At 42.2% G+C, this 15,807-nt stretch overlaps 1 protein-coding gene and 1 non-coding gene across 2 annotated transcripts in view; one reads left to right on the top strand and one right to left on the bottom strand.

Moving 5' to 3' along the window:
- hmcn1 (hemicentin 1) overlaps positions 1 to 15,807 on the bottom strand; it is a 101,282-nt gene that overhangs the window by 39,961 nt on the left and 45,514 nt on the right. The window contains exons 19-32 of the mRNA XM_030049437.1: positions 15,447 to 15,591; positions 13,664 to 13,776; positions 12,006 to 12,165; positions 11,097 to 11,268; positions 9,762 to 9,889; positions 8,594 to 8,845; positions 8,124 to 8,219; positions 7,605 to 7,799; positions 7,175 to 7,305; positions 5,964 to 6,111; positions 5,583 to 5,709; positions 5,307 to 5,461; positions 4,773 to 5,051; positions 3,115 to 3,396 (exon numbers count right to left, since the gene is read on the bottom strand). Coding sequence (XP_029905297.1) covers positions 3,115 to 3,396; positions 4,773 to 5,051; positions 5,307 to 5,461; positions 5,583 to 5,709; positions 5,964 to 6,111; positions 7,175 to 7,305; positions 7,605 to 7,799; positions 8,124 to 8,219; positions 8,594 to 8,845; positions 9,762 to 9,889; positions 11,097 to 11,268; positions 12,006 to 12,165; positions 13,664 to 13,776; positions 15,447 to 15,591 — 2,383 coding nt within the window. The remainder of the gene's footprint in view (positions 1 to 3,114; positions 3,397 to 4,772; positions 5,052 to 5,306; positions 5,462 to 5,582; positions 5,710 to 5,963; positions 6,112 to 7,174; positions 7,306 to 7,604; positions 7,800 to 8,123; positions 8,220 to 8,593; positions 8,846 to 9,761; positions 9,890 to 11,096; positions 11,269 to 12,005; positions 12,166 to 13,663; positions 13,777 to 15,446; positions 15,592 to 15,807) is intronic.
- trnas-aga (transfer RNA serine (anticodon AGA)) lies at positions 19 to 100 on the top strand. Its single transcript has one exon. It is a non-coding gene; the product is annotated as a tRNA-Ser (tRNA).

Below are 15,807 nucleotides of genomic sequence, written 5' to 3'. Positions count from 1 at the left end.
AGCTCGTGTTTCACGTGAGTTGTCGTGGCCGAGTGGTTAAGGCGATGGACTAGAAATCCATTGGGGTCTCCCCGCGCAGGTTCGAATCCTGCCGACAACGGAAAACTGTTTTCCTAGCAGGTTATGGACCATTAAAAACTAAAGCAAACACTCCTGCAGCTGGACAGACTGCAAATGATGCTTATGGAGTAGCTAGGCATGCTGTGAGGAAGATATAAAACTTAAACAGAAATACCAATATAAGTCTGGCAATTATGGCCATGCGCGATAAACACTATTCAAAATGGAGCCAACAGGCACACGTCTCACACGACAACACCAACAATAATATGCTAAAGCCTGAATCTTGATTCCAGGTTTACAGACAAATTGTCTTGTTTTGGTTCCAGGCAACTGGTTATTACAGTTTTCATGTCTATTTTTGTCTGATTTATATTATAAGGTTCCTGTATTGAGGAAGCAGCAATCACAAGTAAGTTAATAGCAAACATATACTACTTTCCCACATGGACTATGTACTTTTATATAGGCACTAAGAGTAAGAGAGCATGTTCAGTGAGCTGTGACTGAAGAGTTAAAAACAGAAGACTAGAAATCCAGGTGTTTGAGCTTTGAAGGTTTGAATCCACTGAAACTGAGCGCTTTTTAAAAACGACTGTAGTTCAATACTACCCTGAGGCTCAGACTGTATTGCAGTAGAATGAAATGTAAAACACATTACATCTGTAGCTCGTGCTTATTAACCGGCTGGATCTTAGAGCGCATTACGATCATGATCATCCTGGCAGATGTTCCGCAGCCTCTTCTACTTTGACTAAGGAAACAAAAATGTTTTCTCAACAGGAATGGGTGAGCAGTTACATCAGAGCTGGGGCCTTTTTAGCCTGGTGGCTATAAGGCCAAATCGTTCTAGCCAGGCCTTACTCATTACCTACTCCATGTTGGTGGATTTCCCAATGCAATAGGCATGTAATTGCTTTTTTATGTTGTTGCCAACAGAGATGGTTTCCAATCAGGTTTTGTTATTTCAGATGAAGCAAATATTGTGTTTGACTGAGCAGCATAAAATGGGAAGTGAAGCTGTCAAGAGCTGAGCTGACTCAATGACCACTGTCATTTAATTATTATAATATTATAATTTCCTCTAACTTTGATTCCTTTTAAAGAACAGGGGCCACTTTTTTTCAAATTGTGAGTATCTCATTTTGTAAGGAAGGGGGACAATATGGAGAGCTCATCTGATTTGTGTTTTACCCAGAACTGCACTGGGGTTCATGAGAAGAAATAAAGAATGTGGTTTGCCTTATTCTCACCTTTTCTTTGATTTTGAGTCTTAAGATGTATGGCATCAACAAAAAAATCAAATAAACCAAATAGCACTTGTTATTATTCTTCGCTTGAACAGATGTAGTAATATAAAAATGCAGCCACATCCTGTATTTATCTTTATTACCTCCACCAGTGGAGTTGGATGAGAGTTATTCCATTTGTGTGTCTATTTGTTTGTCTGTTTGTTCGAAGGAAATCTCTCAAAGTTAGGAATGGATTTGCACGAAATTTTGTAGAAAGCTTGGTCATGGCAAGGAAAAGGAAGCACTGACTCACTGATTAGATTCACACAACACCATAAAACTTTGTGAAAAGGAAAAGCTAAATCACTTTTCACACTGACGGGCCAAAGAGGGGTGTGACAGTGAGGTGTGATGAACTTTTAGTGAATATCCAACATGCCAAACTTGCATATCTTGACAGTTGCATAGTGTTTGGTGGAGGTATGCGATGCATATAAAGTATAGCTAACATTCCTCTGCCACAGCAGTCAGGACTGACTGGCAGAATCAGTCTGTGAAGCACTACACCCCTGCTGACCTTGGGCAGTCCTGGTCCAGCTGCTGGGATGATTGATGCTGAGCTCTCTTTGGCAGACGCAGCCTCATGTGACTGTAACCCAGGACAACACATGTCTGTCTGCATGTGTAACTACGTCTGTCTTCATGTTATCTAGACTAATATCATGTATGTTCATAGGCCTATATGGTTGTGTGTCTGAGTGTGTTTATGTGTGTGATATCTACAGATTTTCTCATGAAGGCCCACTAACCTGCAGACTATGATGACATGCTGGACAGGGGATGAATTTGGTCAAATGATCTGAATCTAGACGATACACACACAACCTAATGCCATTTCTCTTTCTGTCCCGACACACACACTCCTTCTCTGTGCTTCCTTAACTTGGCAATGGATGAAGCATGCAGACATACCACACCCTCACAAAAATGCTCATAAACACACACATTCACACCCCTGCACAAACACACACACACATCATTCCAAATAGAAGCCCTCTTTTCTTGTTCCCACTTTTTCAGCTATATACAGGCACTGCTCTCACACACGCACACACACACACACTCACACACACATATGTATAAGCCACATACACACTTCTGGTAGAGCATGGCATTACAACCATGAGGTTTTCCTTGGCTAGTGCTTGGGTTCTGGCATTGACTGATGGGTGCAGTGAAAGAGTAAGAGGCAGAAATAAATGAAAGCAAATCATCTATGTTTTTACTCACTCCTGTCATCTTAACAATTCCCTCTTGGAGCAACATTCACAGAGCTTTTAAGAATAAGAGTAACAGTTGTTGATTTAGGATCACTGGTCATGGCCCTATAAATTACAGCATGACTTAGGTAACCTGGGTTGAGATAATTTATGAATAAAAGTCCTGGCTCTTACCAACAGCAAACCGCTCATAACAGGGTGGCCTCGGAGGGTAACGGCTTTGTGTGGAGTCTTTTCACTCAGCTGTGATTTAACAGTAATTGGCAGAGGCCGGGCCAACTGTTTGGCCATCGTAATGGCTTCTTTTTCCTTTGAATTTTCTTGTCTTCATTGAGCAGCTGTGATAAATGATACTCTGTGCTGCTGTAAATGTACTCTGAGGGAAGACAGATTATTCCTGCTCAAAATGCCTACAAAAAAGCTTGTGAGTGTAAGAACACAGTTCTACGCGATGTGTGGATGTACTTTGTGTCTTTATGTATCCTATGTGTATGCCCATTAAAAAAATGATAAAGTGTCTGTGTGTGTGTGTTTTTATATACCTAGAACGCTGACGTCATACTTGATCTCCTTCTCCCCGGCGATGCTGGTTGCTACGCAGACGTAGCGTCCCGAGTCTGAGACCGTGGCAGACAGGATTTCTATCTTCCTACCCTGCTGGAGGACACGGACACTTTCTCCGTCCCGTACAGGAACCCCGTCCTTCAGCCAGGTGAGGGAGGGCGGAGGGTGGCCTGTGGCTTCACACTCCAGGGTCAGAGGTTTACTGAGGACCACCTTCCTCTCTGTGGAACCGTCATCCCCCCCTGCAATGCTAGGAGGCACTGGGGGGAGCGGTGGATATGACAGGAAGAGAGACAGTTAGTCTTCTCTGCTTGTCTAATGTCTCATTCATATCGAACACTGACAACTTTTCTCACGCCACCTAATTCCTGGTGGAGACGGAGGGAAACAACTCACTAAACTGCTGTATGCCTTGAAATCCTCCACCTTATGTCTATTATTTGTGCTCCTCAAGAATTCAAGGAACAAGGATTTGTTATAAAGTTGTTTTCAGGCTCTCCACAGCTGTTTGAAATTATTGTTGACTGCTACTAATGTCTTCATGGTTCATGAGTAAAATCAAATGCCTCAAAGCCTTCATTAACTCAGTAACAACTGGCAGACCTGTGGCTCTTGGAGTAAATGTTCAAAAGGTTTATCAGTTTCTCTAATTTCAAAAGCCTCGCTTTTTTTTTTTGTTAAAAAAGTGGCCCATATTTTCTAAATCTCTTGTTTGTCTCTTAAAAAATGTTCATCAACAACAGAGAGTGGGATCAACACAACAATGAAATCATCTAACTGCACTAAAGCAGAACACTAAAGAGCAGGGTTTCTGTGAAGACCCCATGAAATGACCTCACATGACCTCTACTTCATGTAAAACAAATAGTGACATCACCCTGCACTAACAGACACAAATTCAAATTTTAACCAATAAAAGCTTCAAAAGTCTTTAACCCTCCTGTTATGTTCAAATTTAGTAGCATCTTTTATGTTTGGGGTCCATTTGACCCCAGCAGTTTAAACCTCCACAAAATTATTATAATTAAAATTGTTACCAAAGTTTATGTGTTACATACTTTATGTCTTTGTTGAAGACCTAAATAGCCCTTTAAATAAAACATAATGCCACCCCATCCCCACCCCACTTATACATCCAGTATTCCTATGATTGACCTAAAATTGGAAAGAAATATTAATTTTTGGTGTTTTAATGGCTTTATATTATTTCTAAGTACAGAATTTTGTTATTTATAACCGATGCGTAGTGTGTAGTGTGTACAGGACATTGAAAACATATCATCATGTGAATTTCATGTTTTACCGGTAGTACCCATTAAATTAGGAAAACTCACAAAATGATGTTAATCATTTATTTAGAGACGTTAAACATTGAATGGGGTCAAATTGACCCCAAACATAATAGGAGGGTTAAACATCCTCTCTCATGCACCTATCCCTTCTCTCCCAAACTGATATCTTATTGGTTTGCACCTGTGAATGATTCTTGCACAAACATCCTGTAAGTAAGAGTAAGAGTAAGTAAATGTAAGAGTCCACTCCATTGGTTACTTAAAGCATTTACTGAGTTTGAGCTAATACACAATGAAAAAACTACAGTGTGTGCAAAGCCCTGATGAGAAAAATGTGTTCTTACGGTAGACGTCCAGCTCGTAGCTCTTCTCCGCCGTCCCGGCCACGCTGGTCACCCTGCAGGTGTACTGGCCAGCGTCTGACGCCTGCGCCCGAGGGATCTTCAGGTAATGGCCTCGTTCCACATACTGAGCCTGCCGGTTCGAGAGGATGGCCTCTCCGTTACGGTACCAAGTGATGGCGGGGAGCGGCACCCCGCGTGCCTCACACTCCAGGGTTACCACCGTGTCCAGAAGGGCTGTCACCTCTGTCGTCACATTGCCACCTTTGATGGAGGGGGGGACTGGGGGAATGGTGTTAAAAAGGAATGTGAAAACCTTGTGAATCCAATCTCAGTATTTACCAGCTATTTTGTTGGCATTTCAAGTGTCTAAATCATGCCAGCTACAATCAATCACTCTAAAAATACACATGTGAATCAATTTTCAGTTGTAGTTTGCCTAATGATTTCTTAATTTGGTCATTCATTACATACTCCACACATTTTCAGCTAAATCACTGGAATATTCTCCTTTCTGTTCAGACGGTCCACACTCACCATAGACACTGAGGTTGAAATCCTTGGACTGTTTGCCCGCTGCGTTGGTGACGCTACACTGGTAACGGGCCTGATCACCCAAACGGGCGCTTTTTATCGTCAGAGTCTGACCCCTGTTGGTCACCTCCAGATTCGGATCACCCAGAAACACCAGCCTGGGAAAAAGATGACAGGAAGGAGGGACAGTTTGATGGTGAGGTGAAGAGAGACAAAGGTTTACCACAGAGTTTGATCTTAATTTGTTCATCACTCTTACCTAACTCTAACATCACTTACTTTCTGTCCTTGTACCACTGGATTGTGGGAAAGGGCACTCCTTTGACCTTACACTCCAGACTTATCTCCTGATTCAGAATAGCTGAGACATCTTGAGGGGAGCCTGTACCTACAATTGTAGGTGGGACTGCAGCAAAAGAGGGCAATATAGCAGATAAAACAAAAAGTTTTTTATTTTAAAATATTTTTGTAACCCATACCCATACAAGTGAGAGAGACTGAGTACTGAAAATCTCTCATATTTGGCTGCTGCTTTGCATTACAAGCATTTAATTTGTGGAACATATTGATGTCCCTGTGTGTCAGCAAGCCTGTATGCAACTTTTTTCCCCTTTAAAGTTTTGCAATTGTCATACACCCATGTTCACTGCTAATACTCACCCAGAACATCCAGGAAGAAGCCCTTCTCCGTGCTGCCAGCGATGTTGATGGCTTTACACGTGTAGCTGCCGGTATCTGCTGTTGCTGCCTTCAGTAGCCTCAGGGTTTTCCCTTTGTCAAGGATCTGGACACTGCTGCTAGGAACTACCTGCGGATCAGCATAAACAAATGAAGTGTAACACAGTTAGCCTAAAAATAACAAAATGAACTGAAATGAGTATATTTTTCATTTTCTGTTGGTGGGCATGAAAATAATTTAACCCTGCCTGAGAACACGTAAAAAAATGACAACATAAATTGCAATTTAGCCAATATTACGCAAATGTTATGACACACTGCTATTAGTATGATAAAAACATCTCTATTAAAAGAGCTGCAGCCTGCAATTGAGGGAAATATTGAGGCAAAAACTGAAACGGCTGTCTGCAGTGCTTTAGGACAGAGCCAGGTTTATTCAGCTGAGAAATGCAATTTAAAAAGAATACACATCCATAACAGCGCAACATGAATATTTTGCACTGTTCTTTAGAGCCAAAAGCAGCAGGAGAACAGGTCACTCTGGTTCAGATTGCTCTCAATTAGCAGATTAAAGTAATAGTGCTCTGATTTTCCCATCTGTGGTTCAAAGGAAAGAAAAGTACAGCGAGCCAAGGGAACAAAAAAAACAGCCAGCTAATGTAACTGGAATATGAGGGTTTAGTGCAGGCTAACACTATTCTCGTATTAATGTATCATCATTACTCTGTCATTACAGCTTTGAATTTGCTGCTACCATGGCATGATTAGATATTTCCTCTTAGTTACACACACACATACACGAACACACACACACACAAGATCCATATTGGTTTTATGACTCCTTGCTTGGAGGGTGCACCCTATGATCAAAGCTCATTCAGTCTTTATGAGCGTTTTCATTAATGCAAGGAGAGCCTTCACTTCACATCATAACTTCTCATTATTTTTACGCAGAACTCATCCCAGCAGTGATTCAGGCCTTGTCGCGGACTTATTAGACCACAGTTAAAGTATAGGTTATGGCTATTACATAAAGGCGCAATTTTACTTGAACTCTCTGAACGTGAAGGGTTCACATTATAAAACAGTAAAATTCATACGTGTTGAAAAATAGAATAAAACCGGATCTACGCTGAGCGAAAGACAAGTGTCACATCATGTTCGTGTATGTCAGCAGCAGTGATTTCACCCACAGGAACGCCATCCTTGTACCAGGTGATGACGGGGGTGGGACTTCCTGTGACATCACACACCAAGCTGGTGGGCTGGCTCAGGACCACTGACACGTTGCCTGGTGATTCCTTGTCACGGAAATCTGGGGGCACTGTGGAGAGGTCAAAGGTGATAAAATAACTGTGAGTGTTATGGTATTAATAGTGCCATTAGACCCAGTGCAGAACTCCCACAATATCACAGCTATTAAATTGCAACAGTATAATTAGTTATTAGCCATGACTTGGTACTGGTACTGGTGAAGTATACTGGGGCAATAATTAAAGCAGTAATCATGGTTCAGATACACACTGACTAGTCAGGAAGACACAGAATACATGAGCTGATGATCTATATTTTCATTATGGACCAGTGCTTCCACGTCAGGTGCACGCTGAACAGGATAATCACCGTTCACTTTGAGCTGGTACTTCCTCTCAGTGGATCCAGCATCATTGGCAGCAGTGCAGACATACTCTCCGTTGTCCAGGGGCGACACAGAGGCCAGGATCAGCAGCGTGCCATCCTCCAGGATGGAAACGCCCGGCTCATTACCCGTCAGCTCCTGGCCGTTACGCAACCACCGAATCACTGGCTTAGGAAGGCCTGGTGGAGAGATCGAGGAGGGGATGAAGAAAAAGGAAGCCCAAATAATAGGCAATGAGAGAAAATAAATGTATTGTACTTGACAGAAAAACAAAACAAAACAAAACAAAACAAAAAAAACATTCACTCCCTCTTGCACTTGTGATTATGATTTACAAATGTTTTTGGATTCAGCTGGTTGCACTCACAAAAACGTCACTTTGGATTAAGACTGTAAAACTAAATGAAAATTAATAAGCAAAAAATACAAAGGATTGCTGTTGTCTAATGACTTAATCTATGCCAGAGACTAACAGGAAAGGGTAAGTTAGGACAGCTCTGTACCTTTGGCAGGGCAGGGGAAGGCGATGCGCTGGTTTGCAACTCTCTCTTGCAACGGACTGTTGAAGGGGGGCTCCAGCACTTCTACCACAGGGGGCACTGAACACACACACACACACACACACACACACACACACACAGAAAAATCAATAACAAATGTGCACTAGCACTACCACACAAACTTTCACAATTCATTACTTCTCTAACAGCATAACACTGTGCCTTAATAAAGGGAAAGCAACTGTTTTTCAACTTTGTCTCCATGCCTTTCATATTCATGAGCGTGTTTCAAAAGAAAAGGGAAATACTCCATAACAGCTGTATGTAAAGTATTAGTACTGTGCCTGCCCCCTGATTCAGTCCAACATTCTTGTTTGTTTCATGACTTTATCCTGAGGACAGAATAAGCAGCTGAAAAGAGGAAAAACAGAAACAGGTATGACAACCACAGTCCACCTTCCTTGGAAACCCACCTTGCACCAGAAGCTGAACCTGAGCCTCGTCTCTGCCTGCGGTGTTGGACGCCACGCAGGTGTAGGTCCCTTCATCATCCAGTCCCACGCGGCTCAGTGCCAGGCTGCCGTCAGGGGACACCGGGTGCTGCTGACCGTCCTTCAGCCAGGTGAGGGTGGGCTCGGGGACGCCTCGTGCCACACAGGGCAGCTCCACGGGGTGTCCCAGCTGCACCTTCATTACCTTTGGGCCTGCCTGGATACTAGGCGGCACTGGAGGACATGACAGAGACACAAACAGACACATGAGAATTTGACACAGATTTTTCATATGTTTATAAAAGACCACCTGTGAAAATAATAACTTGTGTTTAGTTGACTTGCCTGGTTGTGTATATGAGTAAATAAAAATAGTGATATAACAAAATTAACAAATGATGCGTATAAAGTAAGAAAAAGGCATTTTTTTCTGTAAACAGTAAAACCCAGAAGAACCAAGATCACAAAACTGCACTGGACTAAAAATTATTTTTTATTTTTTTTTAATACTTCCTCACCTTTTTGCCTTCATCATATTGCAGGATAAACTGTTATTACTTCTTCTGCTTTGAAGTTCATGGCGATATTCAGTGAGTGATAATTCATAACTCTGTTAATTTGTGATAATCCATAGGTTGTGTCTGTATCTTTGTTGTTCGGGCACAAATACATGCACACAACCCCCTGTGCTTTGTGTATATACACACACTACTCTTGATGTTAAATAATCTGACAATCAGATTGCTTTTGATAAATCCAGGTCCTGTTTAGATGTTAGATTCTCTTCTCTTTTCTTCTCTTCTCTTCTCTTCTCTTCTCTTCTCTTCTCTTCTCTTCTCTTCTCTTCTCTTCTCTTCTCTTCTCTTCTCTTCTCTTCTCTTCTTGACTCTTGTATCTGTCCAAGTGACTAATACTGAATGCCAGACAGTGGTTATTCAACCATGTAATCTCTGATGAAGATGTGTCTGAGCTGTAACTGTCAGGTGTTGATCTATGGGTTTGCTTTGTCTGAGTGAACGGAGTGACGTGTGAGTCAGTGGAGGCTGAAGTATGAAAAAGGTCAGATAATTTGAGAGCTAGAAACTGTCAAATTCACCAGTGAAATTCCACCACTGATTATCATATCACAAAAATGACCTTTGGATCTTACCCAAAACACTAAGACGAACAGACTGTGTGAGGTTGCCAGCGATGTTGGAGGCGACACACACATACAGTCCACTGTCGGACACTCTGCTCTCCAAGATCTTCATGGAGCCAGAGGGGAGCTGAGTGTGCCTGAGCGGAAAACACACACACACACATGCACAAAAACACAGCGATTAACTAGAGTGACACTGTGTGAGTAACACTCATTCATGCAAAACCTGCAAATTACTGCTGTCAGGTGAGATCCCTCATCTGAGCCCTCATTTGAATCTCCTGTAATGGATTGCATCAGCCCAAAGGTTGAAGAATATTCTGTTTTAGGCTTTATTTTTAAAATTTCATAAAAGTAACAAACACACCTGGGTAGTGGTGCAGTTGCAGTTGCAGTCATGTTATGTACGTACAACCATAACACATCAACGTAAAATGAGTCATACACAAAACACAACTCCTCAGCCCACACTGACTATGAAATTTTCCTAATAATTTACAAATTTATCAGTGCACAGTTTTCAGGAAAAAGTCAGCTTCTCTATGTAGTAAATATTATTTAACCCATCTATCCCCTTTGTTTTTCTTTCTATAGTGTCTTTTGTGTATTAGCCTTCGCACTGGCTTTCAAAAAATATCCAAGAAGTATTTGTCGTGGATTAGAAAGTGCACTGAAAAATGTTCTCATGCCACAGAGGACCATCTGATCCTTCAATTGGAGTTAAAACATTAAAATCAGCTAAAAGCGTTTTTTACCTGACGGCGACGAAATACAAAACGCACAAATACTCAATTTCCTCCACTCAATCACTCATTCAGTCATTGCTGTAAACAGATAGTGCAGTAAGCCTTACTAATCCAGCATCAACCACAATTATAGCTCCTGTGGCGGGTGCACAGTAGGTACATTAGATCACAGAGGAGACGCTGATTACTCAGTCATCTTAACAAAACCACAAACCAGCCCCTGAGGTTATGAGCAGTGGGGAGAGAGAGAGCTGCAACTTACAGTAGACGACATGGGAGTTTTCTCCATGTCTCAGAACTGCAAATTATGGTCCAGACAATAGGATCTTGGCAAATGTTTAGACATAGTTACAGAAGACAGCACTCACAGGAGGAGTATTTCAAAGGGGCAAGGGATTTTTATTTATGTTGGGGCTCCTGTTGAGTTATGGAGTGTGTGCACTGAGGTTAGGCGAGAGTGAGGGAATGTAGAAGAGAAGTTACTGAGAAAAGGGCTCAAATTCCCTGGCAGGGTACGAAATGATGTCAGAAGAAGTCATGAGAGGAAAAAGACAATTGTGTGTGTGTGTGTGTGTGTGTGTGTGTGTGTGTGTTTAACCTGGGAGAGAAGGGGGAGATGAGTTGCCTCTCCTTGGCCCAGGTGATTGTGGGAGGTGGGACACTGTGGACTTCACAGGGCAAAGTGGCATCCTCACCCTCAATCACTGACACACTAAATGGCTCTGTGGACCCGTCTGGACCCCCGACACCGTCGCCGGACCTGGGACGAACTGGACATGCACACAAAGACTAGAATTCATGATGGAGAAATTGAAAGTTCATAAATTTATTAAAATATAGGAGAATTTCAGACTGTGAAAGATATAAAGAGAGAGACAGAGAACAGAGATGTGGGATCCCATAAACAAAGGAATACATTTTTAAAAGAAGGGATGTAAAACCTAATTCAAATGTTGAATATTAAACTAGTTAAATTTAGGGAAAAAAAGACAAAAAACAAATCTTGTAGATGATCACAAAGAGAGGGACTGCCAGTCAGAAGTCGTAGCTTTGCTCATGAGGTGTTTCTCAGAATTAAGACGACATATCCCGTAAATCCTGTTGCATCTTGTTGCCAAGGGGGTTTTAGTCTTATCCCTCGTTCTCCTGTCTGGCATCACTTCCATATGAATTTGTTTTGAAGAGCAACAGCTTTGATAGGCCAACAAGATAAACTAATGTCAAGTTAAAATAAAGGAAAATCCTGTGGTGTACCATAAAGCAGGTTTCCTTTGTGATATTATGGAAAACAGCAGATTTACAACAATAACCTATCCAGTGGCACACAATGTGACATGAGTTTAGACAGCCAGTCTTCTTGGTGATGGTTTCATTTGTTTACGCTTACTTTTCTAATGACCGAGAATGAATGTGGTGATGTTTTATTGATGTGTAAAATGTTATGGGTAGCATCTTTACATCAAGACTCTCTGGAGCTGCATGGCAATATAAACTCCCTACGCTTTACCGTAGACAGTGAGCTGAACCTTCCTGGAGTTAAAGCCGGCAGCATTGGTGGCTGTGCAGATGAACTCTCCAGTCTCACTACCAGAGGGGGAGGTGATGCGGAGGCTGCCGTCAGCATCGAGCAAGAAGGCCGGACCACCCAGATTCAGCTGCTCTCCACCCTGCAAAACAAGTCACACAGGGGAAAGGCCAGGGGGCAGAGTTCATTTCATTAACTTAGCTTTATTAACACTTGACAAAGTGTCCAAAAGAGAGTGAGAGAAGGAGCACCAGGATTGATGAATGGGTTGACCCACTGAGCATGTTTAAACAAATGGTTTGTGGTACAGTTTCTACACTGAGGATTATTTTTTTTAAAAATGAATGAGAAGTTAATGGATTTTCAATCAAATGAACTGAAAAATGAGGCAAACGTGATCTCATTACATCAGGCTTGGGAAAAATAAGTAAAAGTAAAGGGAGTTCCTTTCTAGACTGTCCTAGTGGAGCTGACATCAGATCGGTGTCTTACGGAGAGCAGCAGAGGAATCAGAGGGAATTACATTTTTACAGCTGGCGCAGAACTTAGCAAGGTCTAGTTTCATATGTCTCTGTAGCCCCATTCACTTTAACAGCATCACTTTTACAAGTCAGAGAAACCGGTGTAAAATATGGAAAAGAGGGAAGACCATACAAGTGCACTCTTGCACATACAGCGTTCACCAACACACACAAATACACGCACAGCTGAGCCGACTGTACAAGCCAATACACACTGACAGAGCTGATTTCACTGAGCAGCACATGAGGCAGACACATGTGCCCTCCAAGACACAAAGGCATTTTCCTATCATGTGCTATTGTCTTCCCAGAGCCCATCAGTGGAAAAGTCACTGTGCTAAAAATATACAGTGAGCCATATGTGATCCTAACATGAGACACAACAGCACAACAGCATGTACGGTTCGAGATGTTGTCACCACATCTAAAGCCTCTCAGGCAGAACGACTGCTGACCAAAAAATGCAGAGCCACAAAACATAAACACAAACTGAATGAGCTGCATAAAAGTAGTCCCGTTTTAAACTCAGTTAAACATCAAGTGTGTGCAAGTCAGCACAAACATGACTTTTCTATTGTAGGATGGTGTGACGCTAGCATTAATGATACAGCATTCCTAATATGATATGATGTGATGTCTCATCTGGTGTCTAAGACATTACCAAGAGATTCACACTGGAGCCAAAATGTGATGCAACATGAGCATTCTTGGCTGAAATACTTTTTACCTGCACCTCTTTGTTTACTCTCCCACCTCCTCACTCTGTGCTATTTCCCGCTCCATCCCTGTATGTCCCTACTGCTATTTCCAGGGTCCCATACACACACATGCAATTGTGTGAAAAAAGTGGGAAGCCTGTTTTGGCATTTTCTGCTCCAACACGATACAATTCATTATGTAACAAGCCAATTGATGGGAAAAATCTTCTTTATCATCCCAGAGTGGACATTTGTAAAGGGAATCTGTCTGTGAATTGTAATGTGGTTAAAAAAAAAAAAAAGGGGGGGTTGAAAATCGGAGCTTAACGACTGAAATTGTCGCTTAATTCTCACCAGGCTAGAAAACCAAAATGGTGCTGTTGAGTTCCTGATCACATACAGAGGCAGTGCAAATACAAACCTTGGACCAGGTGATGTCAGGGGTGGGCACTCCATTGGCACGGCAGGGCAGAGAGATGGGTGTGCCCTCAATGGTGCTGAACACCTGAGGGCCATGCTGAATGGTAGGGATCACTGCAAACAGAAAAGATTAGGATGCATTTAGTCCGGCAATACATTCTTAAAAAGATTTGTGTGCATACATCCACTCATTGAAAACACACATTGTACACTGGCCACAAAACAGTATTTTGAAGTGTGTAGATATGGTGTGCGTGCATGTGTATTTGTGTGCCACTGCTTTCCTGTTGTGGTGTCTGGAAGGTTTAAACAGCATCTGACTGCTCTGATGCTGCTGCCCTGCTGGCTTGGTGCATGTTGGGGGAATGCAAGCAGTGGGAGAATGGGTTTTGCACATTTTGGCCTGGTAGTGGTGCGAGAGGAAAGGTCACGGGTTTACCAAAGATGACCGGGGTCATCCTTTGGGTAGCATGAAAGTGCTTTCCAAATTTCATGGCAATCCTCCCAACAGATGTTGAGATATCAGATTAGACAAATGGTAATCCGCCCAATAGATGTTGATATATTGTGTACAGGCCAAACTTTTGACTGATGGTGGCACAGGAGGGAAGCATCATGAGGTCACCGAGGCTGACAGGGTTAATTCTCTGGAGAGATTTCATGATATGTTGTCTTTGGGTAAAGTGAGTAACAGACAGACAAACTGACACAGCCATCCTTGGGTCTGTTTGGACATTTATGCAGCAACTGTCTTCTATTCACACTCACTATGTTTACCTACTGGATGTACGTCAGCCTGCTTATGAAAAGACTTTCCTACAGGCTATGGGAAACTGAACAATAAATTGACCTATATAGTGTAAATGTCCAGTGTACTGCGTACGTACATCTGCACAGGAATGACCTAATTTCAAGAGCTGACAGAGCCAGTGGATTTTTACATGCCACAGTCAATTCCCATTTGTGAAGGTAGAATCTGGCTAAAACTGGCTCCAATAAAAATGGAGAACATATTTTTTTCCTTCTCTCTCTGCTCCAAACTGTGCCATTAACTTCAGCTGTTCCTGTTTTTTTATGCAACCGCAAAAATAATTTATTCATGAGGTAAGAGCATTCCACTGCGCAAAGGAAATGGATGGGGGTGGGTTGGAGATGGAGGAGGGTGCAGGTAACAAAGAAAGAACCAGAATAAGAGAGGGGGCAAAAGGAAGAGAGCATACTAAATACCTATTGTATGAGGGAGTTCAGAAAGACTGTGGGCTGACTCCAATATAACCTTCTCTTAGACGCTAAGAAGTAAGAGCAGTCTGATGGTGAGTGCAAAGTAGAAGAATAGACAGTCATCTTTCAGCATTTCAATCTTAAGTCCCTCATCTTTTATGAGACACTATGTCACAATCACGGCGAAGAAAGCAGGAGGTGAACGAAAGAATACCAGATCTATGACGTGAACTGCACACAAACATGCTCTAAATGTGTGTGTGTGTGTGTGTGTGTGTGTGTGTGTGTGTGTGTGTGTGTGTGTGTGTGTATCAAAGGGGGACTCACATTTGAAAAGGACAGAGCTAAGAAAACAGTTGAAAGCAGCTCAGTAAATTGCAAATAATATCTCTTGCCCTTTCAACCTCAAATACAAGTTAAATAGCATCACCTCATGTACAGAGATACTATTTTTTAGCTGGTTAAATAAAAATTAAAGTTTTCATTGAGGTATACAATCCAAAAAAATGACCCTGTATTGTGTGTGTAGTGTGTGTACAGGTGTGGGTGTGTGTGCAGGCTACCATAGACGTTGAGGCTGGTGGTACGGTTGCTGGCCCCCACCACGTTCTCCGCCAAGCAGGTGTAGTCGCCTCCATCCTCCAGCTGGACTCTCTCAATGTGCAGACTGCCGTCCCTCCTCACAGTCACATACTGATCTGAGGTCACCTGTACAGTCACACACACACACACGTACACAAACACATACAGTATACAAATGGTTATGACAGTCTGTGAATGTAAACTCATGAAAAGGAATCTGAAATGCATGTAATTGATGTATGAGTGTGTTTATGTGAGGGTGAAGTCAACTGTTCTCTGCTTGAAAATGTGTGTGTTCTCTATTCGTGTTAGTGGTTCTCCTGTAGCTAAGTGTTTTCTAAT

Source organism: Myripristis murdjan, chromosome 4, assembly GCF_902150065.1.
Source record: "Myripristis murdjan chromosome 4, fMyrMur1.1, whole genome shotgun sequence".
Classification (NCBI taxonomy): domain Eukaryota; kingdom Metazoa; phylum Chordata; class Actinopteri; order Holocentriformes; family Holocentridae; genus Myripristis; species Myripristis murdjan.
The sequence above is the reverse complement of the archived record's forward strand: the minus strand, read 5'-3'. Positions and strand labels throughout refer to the sequence as shown.